General features: G+C 40.8%; 1 protein-coding gene across 19 annotated transcripts in view; it reads left to right on the top strand.

Annotated features, from left to right (window-relative positions):
* Nucleotides 1-21,332, top strand: part of DOCK9 (dedicator of cytokinesis 9) — a 297,694-nt gene that overhangs the window by 155,445 nt on the left and 120,917 nt on the right. For all 19 annotated transcript variants that reach the window (XM_079902765.1, XM_079902766.1, XM_079902763.1 and 16 more), the window contains exons 6-12: nt 1,936-2,031; nt 3,034-3,168; nt 8,523-8,697; nt 9,633-9,700; nt 18,805-18,879; nt 20,195-20,335; nt 20,748-20,951. In XM_079902765.1, the coding sequence (XP_079758891.1) occupies nt 1,936-2,031; nt 3,034-3,168; nt 8,523-8,697; nt 9,633-9,700; nt 18,805-18,879; nt 20,195-20,335; nt 20,748-20,951 (894 nt within the window). The remainder of the gene's footprint in view (nt 1-1,935; nt 2,032-3,033; nt 3,169-8,522; nt 8,698-9,632; nt 9,701-18,804; nt 18,880-20,194; nt 20,336-20,747; nt 20,952-21,332) is intronic.

Below are 21,332 nucleotides of genomic sequence, written 5' to 3'. Positions count from 1 at the left end.
CAACATTTAGCCAAAACAGGAATTGGAATGTTCCTTGAAACCGGGGAGGAATTTTTTTAAAATGTATTGTTTGATTGATTGAAATAAGGTCTCTGTTTCAACTTGACTGCTTAGCATTGCCTGTTCCTCTGGTCCTTGTTTATTTGTTCTGAGATCATTTTCAAAGTCCTGGACAAGATTTGGCTACATTGTTAAAAGATCAAGATTACTTAGATCCTAAGTTGAGGTTGTTTTTCAGCAGGCTATTTGAAACAAACTGGCAGCCAGTAGATTTTAAATGGCTGTTTCTTCAGTGAGGGCTCTGAGTAAAGTAGATAGTACCCAGAACCTCTGAATTTAACAAGCCCACTCCCCCTACTATTGGGGGAACGGTTATGGCCAGAGAAGTGTATAAAGAGAGCCGGGCATTAAGGTGACCGTGTCCACTGAGCAAGGAAAACCTAATAAAAAGTTAGTGCTGCCCATCTCTGCATTACTTACTCTTCCCTACTCAGTATTAGATGCCTAATTGTGAGTGTTAACAATGTCCATGGTAGCAAATTATTTTAGAAACAACTTTAAAAATATTCTGGGAAGAGTGAGTGGTCATTCAAAATGAAAAATAAGATATTAAAAACTTGGTGCTGATTAATAGTAAGAGGAGGACCGATTGAAATAATGCACATAAGAGCGCACACCAAACTGTAAAATCCTAGACAGGTAAGTTACTTCTATTATCACTAATAATAACAACAGTAAAACCACCAATATTAAAATTGAGGTGGGCTTCCCTGGTGGCGCAGTGGTTGAGAGTCCGCCTGCCGATGCAGGGGACACGGGTTCGTGCCCCGGTCCAGGAAGATCCCACATGCCACGGAGCGGCTGGGCCCGTGAGCCATGGCCGCTGAGGCTGTGTGTCCAGAGCCTGTGCTCCGCAACGGGAGAGGCCACAGCAGTGAGAGGCCCACGTACCGCAAAAAAAAAAAAAAAAAAAAAATTGAGGTGGTCTCAGACAAAGCATAAGACAGGTCTTTCTGCAGTTGTCTACTTGATTACAAAAATAAACATCATAATTAGACTAGTCCTCAGGAGGTGTGAGCTGGGTGACCTGACAGTGTAGTCCTCTCTTCCTAAGGCTCCTACTCAAGTGTGTATTGGACACAGTCTTAGGGGGCAGAGTCACAAGGCAGAGGTCTTAGAGAGTAAGGAAAGGGCGGGGGTCAGGATGTGGTGGAAGGTTTGCCACATTGTGTATTTGTGTGTGTGTATATTTCATCTGTCTGTCTGCTTATTATATGTGCAAATATAAGCCTGACTTATTTATAGCAGCAGCTGGCAGCCCCATGCCCTTAAACCCAGATCTCAGTGTTCGGGTCAGAACTCGAGGAAACATGTTTCTTTACTTTTCTAGCTGTCGCCCTTCACTTTTCTCTCTCCTCCTTTCCTCTCTCCCTGTTGTGGTCTTGCCTCTCTCTTTCCTTCATTTCTGTTGCCCCAGCATTTTATCTCTGCTTTCTTTATTGCCTGCCTCATATTTCCTTCCTTTCTTATTCACCTTTCCCTGAACTAAGCATCTGGGAAGTTTTCCAGGAATTTGCTTTTGTCCTCCAACTATATGGGAGTGTAATGTGAAAACATTTTTCATCAAACCGGGCGAGACCTTACAACTTGAGTGGTTAAGTATGGTATGTACTTTCTGTGGCTCATTAAACACTTAAAATACTTGGGGGGGAAAAAAAAACTTGGACTAGAACAAGCTTTGCTTTTTAATGGACTAGCATTTGCTTTTTAATGGACTAGGCTTGTTCCACCTCTTTTATTGATAAGTGGACACAGTAGGTGTTAGTGCCAGACAGTTACTCCAGTAAAGGGGCGAGGGGCAACCTGGTATGAATTGAACGGATTTCCCATCAGTAATATCGGGAGATTGATTGCGACGTTGCCCTTGTCTCCTAGGATGCTGCTTCCCTCGGCTCTCAGAAGGGTGGGATCACCAAGCACGGTTGGCTGTACAAAGGCAACATGAACAGTGCAATAAGCGTGACCATGAGGGTAAGGAGGCCCATCACCCTGCTTTCCCCTTACTAAGCCCTTTTTTTCCTGTGGGTCTTGGAAATGATGCTCAAGATGAATGGGCATGCTGTTTTTTCTGACAAAAGTGACATTGTCTGGTGAGTGAGATGCCTCCCTGGTGATCGGTGATCGACCCCCACTGGTACAGCCCCATTTCCACCCGCTCCCCTTGTCACCCTCCAACCACCAGCGTGATGAGATCATCGTAAGGCTGGTGTGAAGGTGCAGTCGCCTTACAGCCTTTCTTCTCCGTATTGACTACAAAAGGGATACTTGGTACCTCGTAGAACATCACCGAGGGGCTACACCTAAGCACTTTCATGGAGGTCTTCCTGCAGTAAAGTCAAGAAAAGCAAAAATCAAGGACTAAAGGGAAAATGGTTAAATTGGAAGGGGGTTGTCAAGAGAAAAGTAAAACTAGTGTAAAAACTATTCAGGAGAGAAGTAGGACCAATGAAAGGCCAGAATTAATAATAAAGAGAAACAATGGAAGTGAGGTAGGATGAGCAGGGGATAAAAGTTAAATCAGGGGAAATGCTGATTGTTGTAATCCTGAGGCTGGAAAATCGTCCAGTTCCGTGAGGCAGAGAACAGTTCCTACTCCGTGTGAGCAAGACACCCTGGGGATTTGAGAAAGTTTCCATCCTTCTGAGCTCCATCCCAAATTAGACTGAGCTCCATCCCAAATTAGAATTCCCTGCACCGCTTCTGGGTGGTTATGTAAAAATCTCTGATTCTGTGGGTGAGAAAAATGACCCAGGAATGCTTAGTGAACCAACTCCACAGAATTTAAATTCAGTAAAATTATTAGATGTGTTGGAGAGTCTTAACTCACCCAGTTACCTGGGGCGCTGGCCAGAATTAGATTTGTTTTGGAGAGAACTGAAATGGTTTTTTCATAGGGTGTACTTGTGAGTTATTGAGAGAGATTGTGGCTGTTTTCATCTTGAAACCATAATTATGTGTGTATTTTTCTCTCAGTCGTTTAAAAGACGATTTTTCCACTTGATTCAACTTGGTGATGGGTCCTACAATTTGAATTTTTATAAAGATGAAAAGATCTCCAAGGAACCAAAAGGATCAATATTTCTGGATTCCTGTATGGGTGTGGTTCAGGTAAATATGAAGCGAGTTTTATCGTTGAGTTTTCTCATTTGTAAAAGTACCATCTATGAATTAGCAGATTTAAGCAAACACTTCAAAAAATGGCAATATTCGTGGTAGAAGTGTAATAGCAGACTTAAAAATGAGTTAAAGGCTTGTTTTTCATCATTTTAGAAGATAGTGGGTACAACACACATGCAGAATTATGTCGTAGGAGGCCCGAGTGCTCTGCATATGAGTTTTTATGTTTAAAACCTGGCTCAGCTACTTTTTAAATTTAAATTTATTTATTTGTTTGTTTATTTTCGGCTGCGTGGGGTCTTCATTGCTGCACGCAGACTTTCTCTAGTTGCGGTGAGCGGGGGCTACTCTTTGTTGTGGTACGCGGGCTTCTCATTGCAGTGGCTTCTCTTGTTGTGGAGCACAGGCTCTAGGCACGCAGGCTTCAGTAGTTGTGGCACGCAGGCTCAGTAGTTGTGGCTCGTGGGCTCTAGAGCGCAGGCTCAGTAGTTGTGGTGCACGGGCTTCGTTGCTCTGCGGTATGTGGGACCTTCCCAGACCAAGACTCGAACCTGTGTCCCCTGCATTGGCAGGCGGATTCTTAACCACTGCTCTACCAGGGAAATCCTCAGCTACTTTTTAACTGTGTGACCTTGGACTGGCTATTAACTGAAGTTTCTTCACATGCAAAATTCAGATAATGATAATATTTCCTTAATAGGGTAAGAGGATTGGATGAGTTAACTTGGAAATATTCAGAACAGTTCTTAGCATCTCTGGGATGACTTTTATCATGATAGTATCAATGGCACAGTGGTATATTGGCCAAGAGACTGGGTTTCAGATTCAGAGTGAGTTCAGATCCCTGCCCTACCCCTTACAGCTCTATAACCTTGGAGATATTTTTCAACTTCTCTGTGCCTCAGGTTCCTCATTTGTTAAATAGGGATAATGATAATACTGAATATGGTTATGGAAGGGATTAATCAATACATGTAAAGAGCTTAGAGCGGTGCTGGCACATGGTAAGCATTCAGCCAATATTAGGGTTGGGGTTAGGGTTTGTTATCATAGTGCTGTTACAGTTGTAGAGTTAGTCTTAAAAGTTATTTTAATTATACATGATACATGAATGTATTTGTATTATGAAATGTTAGACAGTACAGGTAGTGCAGAAGTCCCTGTTGACCCCCATATCTCCCTTTCTTAAAGAGCTACCATTAGCAGTTTGGTGTGCCTCCTTCCATGCCTTTGTAGAATTGCCTTTGAAAGCAGGTTGGCAGTTTCCCCAATCTGTCTGTTCGTCCGTCCATCCACTCATCCACTCCCCTCCAGTTTTCCAGGAATATCTAAGGCAGCAGTTTACAAGGATACATAAAACACAGGCTAATATAAATTTAAAGTGGTGTGAAAGGAGTCAGGGTAGGGAAGAGATGAAGTGGGATTAAGTTAAGGAAAAAGCATGTATTTTAAAGACCTCACTAACACCGGCTATGGTGGGTGACAAACCAGGCTCTACGCTTTCTAGCTTGGAGACCCGTTCAGTTGCACAGTGTCTGTAGATACAAACAGTCCAATTAGTCAGAAGCTGCCCGAGTAATCTCAGAATGAAGCCCATTCAGGCGTTTCTCTTGGGGGCCCTCATACAGAGGGCGCTGTGTGATGAACGAACGGTCTTCTTGACGGCTCCTCACAATAGACGCAGTCACCGTTATCAGAGAATTCTTCCTTAAGATGACTCACTGTTCGCTGATGACATTAGCCCAAAGCTCGGTTCTCTAAGAAAGGTTTTGTGGGGCCAGTGTGACTAAGGTTAGAGACACAGCTCTGGTTTGACCCTCAGGTATACTTGCTTATGCATTCACATGTTTACTTAAAATTAAATTGCATTTTCATCCAAATAATACATTCATCTGGTTTAAATGTCAAACAGTACAGAGAGGTAGCACTAAAGGCACAGTCCTGCCAGCATCACCTCACTTCACCTACTCCCCACTCCCTGAAATGGTCATTTTCAACTTTTTCCACTGTTTTTTTTTTCTTGGGATTTGCCTCCATATTGCTAGGTAAGGAGTGTTCGCTGCTCTTCATCCATCAGTTGTGGACATTATGTGATTTTAGAGAGGATTTTAGCTCCTGCAGCCCTCCTTCATGCTCTAAGCTGGACCGACTGCTTCCTCAGCCTCTGCACAGTCACCATCCTGGAAATTCCCTTTGCTGTCCTGCCTGTGTCAGATTCCTTGTTTCCAGGATCCCATGTCGTCTTCTTTCTCGTTTTCCTTTCTTGTTTTGGAGGAACACATCCTCCAGGAGCTTCCTGGAAATCATGTGTAAGATCTTAATTTTTTGAGAGTTAGATGAAATTTACCTTAGAATTTGAAGGCGTTCCATTGTCTTCTAGATGCTTGTGTTGTTTTGGAGTCTTATGTTATTCCCTATTCTTCACAGTCTTCTCCTTATCTCTTATCTATGGTGACCTGAAATTTAGGTTATTGTGTCTTGATTTTGATTTTTTTGGTAAGCTTTTTTGTTAAGGCATGACATAAGGAGAAAATAAACATGTAATGAATGAGTTTTTACTGAGTTTAGATCTCTATTATCTATTTGTGCTGAGAAGTCTGTTCTTGTTCTGGAGACTCTGTCCTGCATGTTCTAGCCGCCTGGGTCTTCTGAACTCTGGGCAGCCTCCTCAGTTAGCAAGACTGTTGGACTCTGTTCAGGCTCACCTTCCTGGGTCCAGATATGGCCTCCAGGCAGGAAGTGATGAGGTGATGGTAGGGCTCACCTCATCTATTTCCTTTCTATCAGGGATCACAGGGCTGCCCTGATGGTTGCAAAATACCTAAAAACAGTTGTTTCATCTATTTTGCCCAGTTATTTCTAGTAGTTATGTTGGGAGAATAAGTCCAGACCTTGTTGCTTCATCGTGGTCAGCATGGAAGTTGGGGGTCCAAACTCAGCTGGCTACAGGGGCCAAGCAGATAAATTAAGTGAAAGAAGAGGCCTGGGTGTAAAGTGATAGGAAATGCTGGGGACTGTGACAAACTGGAGCACAAGTGGTCCCGTTTAAAGGGGCAGCTGATGTGCTGGGTGGCACTGCCAGCTCAAGGTTGCCAGCTCATCTGGTTCAGGAAAACCAGAAATACAAAATTTTAGTTAAATCTTGGTATTTTTAGTTACTGGTGACTAATTTAAAAACAAACAACCCCCCCCGAAAAAAACATTGTTTTTGGTCCTCTAGTGCAGGACCAAACCCTAGATCAAGGTGATAGCACCACTTAATATTCATTGAGAATTATTTTTGCATCAACAGCTAATTGGCACATGGCACTCTCAGCTTGTAACCCAAACTCAGCTGAAAGCTGCCACTGTAGAAACCAAATTATATCAAAGTATGTTTATTCACAACATAAAGGAAGGAGTACCAGAGCGAATTGTCAATGACAGTGAAGTAACTTCTTGGGTGGGATTGCCAAGTAGGAGTTCCATTTGGATTCTTAAGCTGAGAGACCTTTTCAGTTACATTTTAGATGAGTTTTCTGGCATTGACTTTAAAAAAATGTTTAAAGCAAAACTAAATATATTTGGCAACTCATTTGGAAAGTAGCAGTAATTACTTTTGTTTTATAAGAGTTTTGTTGCCTGTCTTCAGCAGAGTATAGGTGATTTACAGTACGGAGTCCCCAATCACTCAGTCTCTGGAATACATTTCGGAATCTAAAGTTCTGGCTTCAGTGGCCATCCCTTCCTTCATATTCTTTTTGCAGGTGTGGCTGATGGTGTTTTACATTTAACGAATTGTGTCTAAGGCTTCAATATGTTTAAATAATTTGTTTTTATCTCCACATCTGTTTGTAAGCTCACCTCCAAAAGTTGAGGCTTAAGTATTTCAGGTTTTTTTTTTTTAATATTGCTTTTGGACATTGTAAAAATATGAGCTGATTAAATGCTATGAGTTCAAAGAAATGCCTATGCTAAAATTTAAAACTAGACCTGAAAAGAATCCAGTTACGAATCTTGAGCCCTAAAAGTATTTTAGAACCTTGAAGTTGATTACACTTATTTTGCAGATAAGGAAACTGAGGCTCAGAAAGAGGAATAATTCAGCATCAAGGCCTAATGCTCACCCTACTTTTAACTTACTTTCATAGTAATGAGTAGGTGAGGAGTGCAGGGGAGAGAACTCCTTTCATATCTGGCCTCTGACCCCTTCTCTGACTCCTTCTGTGAAGCGAGGTGTGAGGCGTTGTGCACAGTGGTCTGCATGCTCTGCTGGGAGCAGTTCTCTCCTGAGAACCATGCTGCAGAGGTCACAGAGGCGACTTTGGGAGGGCCACCCTGTCCCCGAGACATTCACTGAGAGCCCCCTCAGGGACTGCGGCTAACCAGCTAGAATTTTAGTGGGCGAAGGCTCTGCTCGGACGCCGCACATTGGTGGGAATTTGTGATGTCACGTCCCTCAGCCTGTAAGTACCAGGAGTCTTGTGTCATGTTCCTCGGAGCTGAACCTCTATCTAGTGCAGTCACCAGGGCGATTTTACCCACCAGGGGATGTTTGATAATATCTGAAGACATGTTTTGATCTTCACAACTGGGGGGCTATGCTACTGGCATCTAAGGAATAAGGCCAGGCTGCTTCTAAACAGGCTACAGTGCACAGGACGGTCCCCATAACAGTTACTGGCCCCAAGCGTCAATAGTGCCAAAGTGGAGAAACCCTGGCCTCGTGCACATTCATCCTTCGTCATTTAATGCACATGGACTGCGGTTTTTATACTTTGAGTAAGATACCCTTTCACAGGCATAAAAGCTGGAGGCACGAGGGAAGCTGGAGGAAGGTAGACATGGTGTCTAAATACCTTTTGGGCCTCATAAATGATGAGAAAGTTCCAGGTAAGGAAATCAGACATATTGATAGATAATGGTTTGCTTTTAAAATGTGATACCACATACTACTTCATTAAAAAAGATAGGAGCTAGAGGAACTGAAAATTTTCAATGAAATTTCATTCATTCAGATATTTTTCAGGAGCCTATTATTTGCCAAGCAGTGTTCTAGAAATAGGGATGTAGCACTGAACAAAAGAAATCTCTGCTCTGAAGAGCTTCCATTTCATTGGATGGGACAGACAACAAATAAATATGTAAAATGTGTAATGTGTCAGATGGGGAAATAAAGCCATGAAGAAAATAATTCAGGGAAGGTGGATACAGATGGGGGTTTATTGGGAAGGGGCTTGCCTTTTTAAATAACTTGGTCCGAAATGCCGATGAGATAGTACCCATCAGCAGATAATAAAGAGAAGAATTTTTAAGGCTGTTCCAGTTCTTCTGAAATGTGTCTCTTTACCCTTTTTCTGTTTCAGAACAACAAAGTCAGGCGTTTTGCTTTTGAGCTCAAGATGCAGGACAAAAGTAGTTACCTTTTGGCAGCAGACAGTGAAGTGGAAATGGAAGAGTGGATCACAACTCTGAACAAGATTCTCCAGCTCAACTTTGAAGCTGCAATGCAAGAAAAGCGAAACGGAGACTCTCATGAAGGTAGGCAGGTATAGCTTTCCCCAGGTGCATGCACACTCTGCGGGTGTCTTCTGTTTTGCCAGAGGGCACAGGAAGTAGCCAGATTACTGCAGAGGTACATGGAGGTGGGACAGACGTGAGCTCCTTAGAGATAACCTGTCAGCAAAGATTTTGTCCCAGTAGAATGTCCTACCCTGACATCATTTGTATAATGAGAAGAATCACAGCTTTGGAGGCAGAAAGGCGTACCTGAGTTCAAGTCCCAGCAATACCATTTTTCAGCCGTGAGACCTTGGGCGAGCCACTTATGTTTTCAGAGCCTTGGATTACTCTCTTGTAAAATGGGAATCAAAACAGAACTTGCTGGTCAATGGGAAGATTAAACAAGATAATGTATCTCAAGTACCTGGCATAGAGTCGGCACTTCAAATACTAATTATAGTTTTTATTGTTATCATTAATCATATCCTTTGGAATTTTCAAGTCAAAGTTAGGATGGGCAGAAGCCACAGATTAAATTGGTTGGGAAAATCTGGCTATGTTCTTGACAATTCATGTTTTATTTCAGGCCCTTGGACAGGTGATTCCCAACTCTGGCTGTGCTTTAGAAGTCCCTGGAGACTTTTAACAAGTACTCTTTCCTTTGTCCCACCAGAGATTCTGGTTTAGTTGGCCTGGGCTGGTGCCTGGTGGGTGTGGCCATGTGTGCTGCTGTCCATAGCTCTTGACAGTTCTGGTTAGACACTGTCCGTGCTGCTCCAGCCATCAAATGTTCAGCTCTCACCACTGGGCCTGGCATCAGCATTTTTTAAAAGCTCTGAGGTGTTTCTGTTGGGTATCCAGAGTTGCAAACCACTGTGTGAAAGGGCACATAAGAGAAACGGCCTTCCTCCTCTTGTTTTAAATAAAATGCTTTCAACTGTGAGTGACTTAGGTAATCTGTTTTGCTGTTTTAGATGATGAACAAAGCAAAATAGAAGGTTCCGTTTCCGGTTTAGATAGCTACCTGCCTGAACTTGCCAAGGTAACATCATCTTAAATCTTCTGCTCTTCATAGAATGATATTGAAAGGATTAACAAATACATTAGAGTAAATTATTAAAATCATGGTGTAGTTACTGCTATTTTTTGACTTCAGCATTTGGTGAGGTGAAACACATGGCTGACTTCTTAAGTCGGATTTGAGTCTGTTTTCCAGAAAGTACCTTACAAAGTATTCTCTTTTTGTTATTCTTTGTTTTCCCCACATAATATTTAATGCCACATTAGAAGTACTGAAGAAATAACCAAGGTGCACAGGTAAATGTTTCCATAGTAACATGTTACTTAATATGTTCACACATACTCTTCCCCTATTCAAGTTAATAGAGACAATTCCAAAAAGGATGGATAAGTAATAATCTTGTTACTGAACCAGAGGGTTGCCTGAGTTATATGAATTTTTCCCGGGTCAGTCTGAATGAAAAAAAAAAAGTTATACCTGTTTTTTATAATCTTGAGAAACTCAAAAAGTTACTGAAAAGCACGAAGATCAAAACAACCATATTCCCACCACCCAGATTCAACACCTGTTACTGTGTTGTCTTTTCAGCTTCAACATTTTTTAAAGAAATAAAAATATCAGTTATACTTGAAATTCTTTTTTAAACATCATCTGTATTCCATTCCCTTCTTCCCCCACAACCTCAACTAGAGACAACCACTATTATGAGTTTTCTGGAAATACTTCCATTTGATTTTCATATCTTTACCAATATATCTATCATAATAATATGTGGCTGTGTTTTGTACGTTTAACATATTATATAAATGCTAACATATTATTCTGTACTTGTTTTTATTTTTAAATTAGCCTTGTTTTTGAGATCCATCCAAGTTGGTATATAGATCTAATTCATACCCTTTATTGCATTGTGTAAGCATTTTATTTTAGCAGTTCTATTATTTCCAATTTTTTCTATTACAAACAGTGCTACAATGAATATCCTTGTACTTGCCTCCTTGTGTACATCCCTGAATAATTCTTTTTAAATGAGAGAAATATCCTTGTCTTCTTTGGCCCTTTATATTCTTACTCTGTTATTGCCTTTCTATTCTTGTGTGTGTGTGTGTGTGTGAATACAGTGAAATAGAGACGCTACACACCCGTATCTTAAACACTGTAATAGAAAACATGGTTTATCTATATACCATTATAAATAGACTAGCATTCAACATTGACCTTTACTTTAAGACAACATAGCTGTTCTAAAATATAAAATCTCCCTCCCTGGCTAGGACTTTAGAGCATTGTTTTTCTTTAGCACTTGACTGTTACCACAGTATCTTTTTAGCACCTGCCTATTAAAGCTAATTTTAGTGCTACCATTGTAACCTCCTTCTAGGCTGGGAAGAGTTTAGCTTGTGTGTTTGTGCTTTCATGTTATGAACTTCTGTGTGTCATATTTTGCATTGAGATTCGCTTTTTTGTTATGTTTTGGGGTTCATGATTTCTCAAAGCAAAATCTCTGTTGAAACAGATAATATATGTAGTGCAATCTAGAATTTTAAAAGTTAACTTTCTACACTTACTGGGTGAACACAGTGGATACCTAGGAGAAGACTCATATTATTTGAGCTTAATGTTGATTAATTAGAAATGTTTTTTTTTCTTGTGAAGACAAACAGGAGTTGTGCCTTCCTTTCTTCTCTCACTGCCTACTACTACCTGGCCTTCAGAATTCTTTGATCCTAAGACCTAAGGAGATATATATCACATATATTTATTCTTTAAAAAATATATATATATACATATTTATAAAACATATTTGAAGATGTTTTTCAAACTGGTGGGTAATGACCAAGTTAGCTGAAGCTATTTTAGTTAGTAAAAAGTAATTAAATTGGTCTAATTAAATTAAATTAAATTAATTGGTTTCAATCTCCATTTCTCATTTACTTTTAAATTTTGTCTTCTTTTTTTATTGAAGTAGAACTTATATAGAGTAAAATGCTCAGGCCCTAATTGTATAGCTTGATTTCACGTTTGTGCACCCACATAACCCCCAACATATAGAACATTTCCAGCACCTCAGCAGACTGTCTTGTATCCTCCGTCCCAGCTGACATTCTCGTTGTTTTGACCTCTATGACTGTAGATTAGTTTTGACTATTCTAGACCTTCCGAAAAGTGGAATCATCCATATGACTCTTTGTGTCAGGCTTCTTTAGCTCAACATTATGTGACCCAGAATAAAAAAATGGATAAAATTGAATAGAGGATAGTAAAGTGCACTGCCTTTAATAATGATAGATATTATTTAAGATATATGTGTATATCATGCATATATCATATGTTGATATATATATGTAGAAAGAGAGTGAGTGTGTTTGTGTATGTGTGTGTTGGGTTGTGATGTAAATGTATTTCTTAACTGTGGATCATGGTCAGAACCTAAAAAGTGCAGCATTATAAGGGACTTAACTGTTGTTTCCCACCCCCACCCCCCCGCCCCAGCTCTCAAGTGTTTTTAAACCATTTTAATTTAAGAAGGTAGAAAAAGTGCAGAAGGTAATTTTTCGAAGAGAAAAAAAAAGAAAATTAAGGTGTGCTGTTATTCACCAGCATGCTGCCATCCCACTTGTGGGGCAGGTGTCTGTTGGTGATGCCTCTTGTCCGCCTGCTTGGTGGCAGAAGTGCAGTGTGAGGGGCTCAGGCACCAGTGTGCCTGGCTTTTCAGCCCCTTCATCATCCAGGGCCCCGAGTGTGAGTGGTTTTGACTATTTATAACCCCCTCCAGTGTATCTGGGGTGGGATCATTTGTACCTGTTAAAAAAGGAAGGAGGTTGATTGATACCTGGTCATCCTGATTTTAGAAGGAATGGATTCCAGAGTGTGAGATTGAATAGGGGTGGGAGGGCGTGTGGGAGGGGGAGGGAGGCTCGAGTTGCACAGCTAGGCAAGGAGGGAGAGTTTAGTCGAGGTGAGGAGGTTAAGAGGGCAGTTAAGAGGGAAAGGTCCATGGGGAGATCAGGCCACAGTTACATCAGATTGCAGAGAAAGGACTAGAACAGTGGGGGCAGGCAAAGGTGTAATTTAATGGCAGGCTCCACTCAGGTCAACTCCTCTTTCTGCTTCATTCATCCTGTTGCCCCGGCTTTTGTTTTCCACTGTGACGGAAACATAACCAAACAGGATATGAGCGACAGGAAGTTGTTTTAGTACAAAAATAGCTGGTGTCTTATTGTGGAATGTGATGGAGGGGCCCTTGACATACAGTAGGAGTGATATGGAATTAGGTTTTCAGAATATTTTGTATGTTCTTGGCCCTTTTGTTGCTTGTACATTTAGTACTGAACATCTCTATTGTTTTCTTATGGGGACATACTGTGTATACCCTAAAACCTGTTCTTTTCCTCCTATTGTCTAAAATGGAGCCAAACATATGTTTGTTCTAAACGTAACAGCATTTATAGTATCAGAGTACACAGTCTTATAAACATTTTTATGAAATAAACACAAACTGTAGTTAAAGTTAGTTAATTGATTTCTTCCCTACAGTGTCAAGGGGTAATATGATCATGTGGTAAACCCGACTACTATTTATTTGATAAATATTTTTTTCTGGTTACATTTACCTTAGGTAACATTGAAATGAATATATATATATGTATGTATGTATATATATCGCCTCCTGTAAAGGTAGTATGAAGAAAACCCTCATGCTCCCACCTTATATTTTCCTCCATAGCTTTTCTATTTTTGAGCTCTTTGTGTACTCAAAAAACAGCTGCTCACTCTTAATTTGGCCTCCCCATGTGGTTCCTGTTGAACCAGAATTGCTCCCATTCTGTTACCTTGTAACTTCTTTATAGTGAATGAATTTACCTTTCTTGGTAAATCTTCCACAGTTGAACACAGGCTAGAGTCTGGTGTCTCAGACTTTATGGTCTCATTGAGGTTGAGTGAGCATCAGGAGGCCAAGTTCAGCAGTACTTGTCAGAACCCAAACAGTTTCACAGACACCTTCTCTGCGATTTTTAAACCACATCTGTAATAAATGCTTCCTTCTCTGTATCCTAATCCAGAAAATTATGTCATTGTGTTATGATACAAAGGAACCGGCTAGGGTTGTGTTTGTGAGGTCAGCTGGCGCTCCATTTCTTGGGCTTCCTTATCTAGAATGCTTTATTATAGCTTTGTGACACATAGGATGAGATGATGGTCCCTGGGAGTTAGATATCATGGAAGTAGTGGAAACAAATCATGACAGCTCTTTAAGTTAAAAGTATGTATTCTGGCTTCAAAGGATTTTGCTAAGTCTTCCTGTTTGCAACCCATTCTGTTTAAATGAGCCAACAGTCAACACAGTATTTTCCTGACGAGCTGTCCTCAAAATATGATGCTCTGGCCTTCGATTGTTTTCCCTGCTCAGAGATAAACTTAAGACACAGGGTATGCCTAAACTTTATGGTAGTTCTTCTGGAAACTCTTGAGTGTTTGGTTCATAACTACCTCTTAAGACAAGGAAGAAAACATTGTCAGGGTGTATCATTAGTGATTAAACTTAGAGAATACAGGAGTGGGGGGGAATAGCCTTTGTTTTAGACAAATCATTCTCTTCTGTAGTATCTGAGAAGTGTCCGTTTTTGTAGAGAGTGGCTCTGTCATTGTCACTTTTCTCTCTCTATTTTCCTCTATACTGAATTATTAGACGGGCAGTGGGTAGGACCAGCAACAGGGTTTGGGGAAGAACCAGTTGGGTTCTTCCTGCATCTACGGTATGGACTGACCACAGGTTATTTTAAGAGCAGAGCTGGTCTCTGTCACTTTGAGAAGTGCTGGATGGCATAGTCTGTGGGATTTTTTTTTTTTTTTTTCAGTACGTGGGCCTCTCACTGTTGTGGCCTCTGCCGTCGCGGAGCACAGGCTCCGGACACGCAGGCTCAGCAGCCATGGCTCGTGGGCCCAGCCGCTCCACGGCATGTGGGATCTTCCCGGACCGGGGCACGAACCCGCGTCCCCTGCATCGGCAGGTGGACTCTCAACCACTGTGCCACCAGGGAAGCCCTGTGGGATATTATTTTACAGCTATGTTTTGTGGGCTCTTAGACTGTGAAAGTACTTATTACAGGAATTTATTTTATTGTCTTTACTAAAATTTAAGTGAAAATAAATGTACTTGCTATAATAAGTAAAAATATTCAAAGTTGTATAAAGAAAAGTTCATCTTTTCCCTTCAACCTCCATCCCCAGATTCCTGAGAGCACTGATGTTATTAACCTGTTATAATTGTTTCTTTACCGAACCAATTGCTCATGGAAACATTTACACATATGCAGTGTTTTTAGTTATTTTTAAAAATATGCTCATGATATATATATTACTCTGAAACTTGTTCTATTACTTAAAAATTTTTCATAGATGTCCCCCTGGGGCCATAGAGGATCTAGTTCACTCATTTTCATAGCTGCATAATTTTCCAAATATGGATACTGAACACTTTTTTCAGCCATCTCCCTATTCATGAGCATCTAGATAATTTTCAGTTTTTAGCCTATACAAACAGTGCACAATAAACATCATGACGTATTTGTAAGCTGAAATACTCATGCTCTTATTTCTGTATGAGGAATTCCCCAAGGTGGGATTTCTGGGTCACAGTTTATTGTGCTTTTAGTGCTTTAAATATTGCCAGGTTACTTTCCCAAAAGGTTGTAACAATTCATATTCCCATTTCTCTGCATACTCACCAGAGGAGTGAAAAATGATGTTTCACTGCTTTAATTTGTATCCCACTGTTTTAGTAGTGGTATTTTTCATATTTTTGTATATTTATTTGCCATTTGGTTTTCCTGCTCTCTGACTTGCCTGTTCATATTCTTTACCTATTTTTTTCTGGTCTAATAGTTAAAGAATCTGGGCTCTGAAGCCAGACAGCCTCAGTTAGAAGCCAGGTTTCTGCTTAGGGTTGTGAATTTGGGGCAAAGTATTTACCCCTCGAGCCCCAGTGTTTTTCTCTTAAACAGGGATAATAATAAGACTTGCCTCCTAAGTTTGTACCAAATTTAAATGTGCACTTAGGATAATATCTAGCATAGAGATGTTGGCTATTATCAACAAATATTTGCTTTTATCATTATGATGCTTTCAAGTATTTATTATTCCCTGGCTCTGGGGGAAAGCCCTGCCCTTCCCGAGCCACATTTTCTTACTGCCTAGGTTTTACTTGGTAATTCTTTCAAACACTGTTTATCAGGCGTCCCATCTGTTTAAAGCACTCTGGGCCTTGGGAAGGATGGGAGGAGCTTTAAGAAGCTGAGCCTGCTTTTCATCTATCTCATAGAAGAGCTGTCAGTGTGTGCAAGGTGGATTATAAGCTTTCACGTTATTTTTACATCTAACGTTGTCCCTTCTTCTCCATTAAATGGTTTTTCTAGTGAAGAATATATCCCTTGGATATTAGTGGCAACATCAGGATACTTTGAGTCTATTTTGGCTAGTTGTTGATTTTTTTTTTTCTGTTAATGTGTCTGCATCTCTGTTTGTCTTCTAATTATATAGAGCTCTTAGCAGTCTTTCTTGCTTTATTCATTTCTCATCTCCTACTCCACTTGAGTCAACAAGCATCTTTCAGAAAGACATGAGGAAATGCATCTACATTAAGAACCCATTGCTGTGCTCCAGTGTCTGAGATCATAGCGTTTGCTCTTGTTGAAGGACTCAAGCAAAAATTCAGGAGAATGTATTACTGTTGGTGGTGGCTCGCAGCACCTAGTACTGATGTTTTTGTTAGGAAACACCATGGGTTGTATACAAAGTAAAGCAAATTCGTTGGGTTCAGTTAAGTGTATTCTACATGCACGTGTTCTGGCTCTTTTGGTTTGAAAAATTAGGATAAGGGGATGGGCAAGATGGATTTAAAACATTGTCCTACACACCCCCGTCCCCAGCCACAGGCATACCCTTTCCTCTGTAAGCATGAGCAGATGGTTTGTAGGAATGCCCCGAGCCTCCAGAAGCCTTAAAGCTGCAGGGAGAGCATCAAGATAAACTTTGTTGTAGAAGAAGACTCGAGCCATCATCTTGTTGAACACTTTCACTCAGAAATGAAAACAGAGTCCAAGGAGGCTAAGTGGCTTGCTCAAGTTCATGCAGCCAGTTAACAACTGAACTAGAACTAGAACCCAGTTTCTTAGCTGGCATTCTGGTGGTCATTTCATTCTGCTAGATGTAGATGGTTTGTCACATATGGTCAGGGTAGAGTTTGGGTCATTGCTAAGAACCTGTTACAACAACTACATGGCTGAGAAAATTAAGATGCTTAATTTCTCATTGGCCGTGATTAGAAATGTAATAGTAGACCTCTTTAAGCCACCAGCAGAGAGGACAAGACGCCCTCTCCCCTGTGGCTGTCACCACCCATTATGTGCTGAGATGTGACTCATGGTCTTTGGGCAAAGGAGCAGATGAGAGAGGACATTCTATTAAGAACTATGACTGCCAGGAAGAACAGCATATAGATTTAGAGGCATCAGGTGTGGCATAACGTGGCTGGAGATGACTTCTATCTTGTGAATGTCTAAGAAGCTCCCTCTTCTCCCTGTTCCCATGTCCCACTTCTCCAGCCCCCATCTCTGCCACCATGTCTCTTTCCCTGAATGACTTCTCTTCTTCTGTCCATCCCTTCAGTGTTGGGGCCCCTGGATTTCTGTCCACAGACTCGCTTTCACACTTTCCCCCAGGGACTCTCACCCACCCCCAAGACTTGCATCCTCACCTCTATGCTGATGTTCTCCTGGTCTGTAACTCCAGCCTTCCTCCCCACCCTGTGCTCACGTCCCATCTCTCTGGTTGTCTACTGGATGTTTCCGGTTAGAAATCCTGCAGGCACCTCCAGACTCTACCATCTTCTCCACAAACCTGCTCTTCCTCCCAAATTAGTGGATTGTCCAGTCAGCAGGCCAGCCAAGCTAGGAAGGTGGGATTTGTTATGGGCCTTGCTGTGAGACTGGGAGCCTGTTGTGATAACTCAGGAGAGACCATGTGGACCTCCTAGGGACCTTCAGCCCTACCCGAGGGGTGGATCTAAAATGCAGAACTGGTAATTTTATTCCCTTGATTAAAATATTGCAGGATTTTTTGGATTCTGAGTGAAATCCCCAGACCTTACCATACAAATCTGACTCATTTTTCTACTTTTTTCATCATGTACTATCATTCAGTTGTAATGAATGACTTGATCATTGCTCAGGTGTGACTCGTACCTTTATACCTGTAGTACCTCCTCTTAGAATGCCCTTCTCTCCTTTTCTGGCCAAATGTCCTTGTCCTTCAAGATGGGCCTTCCTCTGGGAGCTCTTTCCTGGCGGCCACCCCTAGTGCAGGTTAGCTCACTGTACGTACGATTTCTTTTGCCATTCATATTGCTGTTTATTTTCTGTCTTCCCAGATGGTGTTCCTTGGGGATAGGAACTGCATTTCATTCATGTTTGTGTCCCTAGCTTGACATAAAATATGTGCTCATAAATATTTATTGAGTGAATCAGCAATTCTCCCCTTGCTTGCTCCCGACACCTATGGCTGTCCTTCAAGATACGCCACAGTTTTCTTTATTCCACCATCCAAAACATGCCTTCCTCTTCCTTTGCTTGTACCCTCAGTCTCAGGCTGGACCGTAAGTCCTTTCTACCCTTTGGGCTCATTTCCTCTCTCAGTATCTATCCTTTCTGTTCATCCTTTTCATTTGGTCTGAAATGCTCATGCTTTCCTCCTTTTTGCTATCTGAATTCTACCCCTTCATTCAAGGCTTGTCCCCTATTCCATGACTTTATGAAGCTTTTCTTGATATTAATGCTTAATTATTCTCTTTTGCTTTCTTTGCATTGGTTTTGGCTGCAGTTGATTATCAGCTTCATACGGGCAGGGATCAAGTCTTCTCTTTTTACCCCATAGCACTTACATTGTATGCTACATACTGGATAGCCTATCCTTGTTCATTGACATGCAGGTGACCCTCCAAGATGAGGGCAGGGCTGTCTGGCAGTCTGGCTCTTCAGGATGGGGTAGCTTTCAAACATATTTAGACATCTCTGTAAGAAAAGGGTTTTTTCAATGTAATTTTTGTTTTCTCTTTATCTTGTTATCAGAGTACCAGAGAAGCAGAAATCAAGCTGAAAAGTGAAAGCAGAGTTAAACTTTTTTACTTGGACCCAGATGCTCAGGTAAGAACTATTTTAATATTTAAACTAGTTGAAGGAAAGAAAACCTTTGTTAGATTATTTGTTTGTTTGTTTGCTTATTTATATACTTTGGATAACAAGCAGTATAACAATATAGAAAATTCAGGAGAAAGAGGAAAAAATAAAAACAACCTGTAATCTCATTACCATAGCACAACTATTGTGAATATTTGATATTTAATAGATTGTTGAAAATTGATTTATCCAAAGACACTCTCAAGTCCATGAAGAACATATATAATTTACCCCCCAAAATCACCATCAGAAAATAGCAAGCATCGCTACAGATGACCAGTAGACTGTGATATTTTCTGACTAGCCCAGGCTCAGTTCCAAATACAAGCCTTGCAGTACATGCGGTCCACATCTGTGTCCCCAAAAAATCCAAAACACGGCTTGGGAGGGCCTCCAGGGTTGCCTACAGATAGGGCTGCTTTGAGGGGCCAACAGTTCTGCTGTGTTTCCTCCCATATTTTCCTCTTCTTCATTTGTGGTCTTTTTATAGAACTTCTTTTAACCATTTATCTTTAAACATAAGTATTTTTCTATGTCTCTTCACAGACTTCATAACCGTATATATACACATATATATATATATTTGCTTTTTGATGATTTTTTGTTTATTGTGGTGAAATATGCATAATATAAAATCTACCATTTTAACCATTTTTAAGTGTACTATTCACTGGCATTAGGTAGATTCACATTACTGTAAAACTGTCACCACTATCCATATCCAGAACTTTTTCATCCTCTCAAACAGAAACTCTGTACCCATGAAACAACAGCCCACCATGCCTCCTTCCCCTCACCCCCAGTAACCTCTATTCTACTTTCTGTCTCTATCAATTTGCCTATTTAAGAAGTTCATGTATGTGGAAGCATACAATATTTGCCTTTTTATGTCTGGCTTGTTCCACTTAGCATAATGTTTTCAGGGTCCGTCCCTGTTATAACTTGTGTCAGAACTCCACTTTTTATGAGTGCGTAATATTCCATTGTATATATACACCACATTTTGCTTATAGGTTTTTCTGTTGATGGACACTTGAGTTGTTCATAACAATAATTTTTAAGCTCTGCATAATGATCCATTGAGTAGATACAGCATCATTTATTTGACCATTATTATATACTATATAAATGTATAAAATAGTAACACTGTTGTGAGTAAATTAAGGTGTATAGCATTTCCATATTTTAAGCAATTTCCTTAGGATACATTTATTATGGGATTTTTCTTTTTTTTTTTTAGTGAGAGCATAATACATTGATATATTTGCATTTTCTTTTAAAGAAGCTAGACTTCTCATCAGCTGAGCCAGAAGTGAAGCCATTTGAAGAAAAGTTTGGAAAAAGAATTCTTGTCAAGTGCAATGATTTATCTTTCAATTTGCAATGCTGTGTTGCTGAAAATGAAGAAGGACCCACTACAAATGTAATTTTCCTTTTAAAAAATAAAGATTAAAAAACCTATTCAGAGGTTTCAGATGTGCCTGTTGCAATGCAGCTGGGACATTCAGACCTAGTTCCTGGTATCAGGGCGGTGCGGTGTTAGATCAGGGTGCCGAGGGTTGTTTCGGCTGCCTGGACAGGATGTTTGTGGTACAGGTGCCGAGGCTTGTTTCGGCTGCCTGGATAGGATGTTTGTGGTACAGGTGCCGAGGCTTGTTTCCGCTGCCTGGACAGGATGTTTGTGATACAGGACAGGTGTGGAGGCTATTGCTCTTTAGCAGTAATTTATAGCAACAATCACACGTAGGTCTAGTCATTTATTCTCTGATAGCAGCGTTCTTTTTTCCTGACAGTTTGAGCCATAGTGATGGTCTGGATTGTTTTGTTTTGTTCAGGTCGAGCCTTTCTTTGTTACTCTATCCCTGTTTGACATAAAATACAACCGAAAGATTTCTGCCGATTTCCACGTGGACCTGAACCATTTCTCAGTGAGGCAGATGCTGGCCACCACATCCCCGTCTCTGATGAACGGCGGTAGGCAGAGCTCGCCTGCCCTGCAGGACATCCTTCACGAAGCCGCCATGCAGTATCCGAAGCAGGTGGGGGCAGCGTGAGCCCAGCGGTCATGCCAATAAGGCTTCTTTTGCACGTGCTCTGTAAATACGTAATGAAACTTTGTAATGCACAACTGGGGTAAATGAGACGGTTAATTATATTGACAGCATATATAATGAGACAGTAAAAGCAAGCTGAAAGAGAAGAAGTAGTTTTTGATTTCTTTTTTCTAAACTTTCTGCTAGTTGCCTCCTCCACCAGATAGGCTTTTTGATCAGATGATGAACTGTTGATGAGTTAACCAGTTTGGCCCTGGGTGCTTCTGAATAGCTGTACTGTGTCAGTGCTCTTGGCTGCTTGAGAATCTTTCATGTTGATGGGATTAGTTTAATGTGGCTGTAAATTCTGCTCATGGAAGAAAATCT

Source organism: Stenella coeruleoalba (assembly GCF_951394435.1).
Source record: "Stenella coeruleoalba genome assembly, chromosome: 18".
In the NCBI taxonomy this organism is placed as follows: Eukaryota; Metazoa; Chordata; class Mammalia; order Artiodactyla; family Delphinidae; genus Stenella; species Stenella coeruleoalba.
Note: the sequence above shows the minus strand (reverse complement) of the source record. Positions and strands in the feature narration are given on the sequence as shown.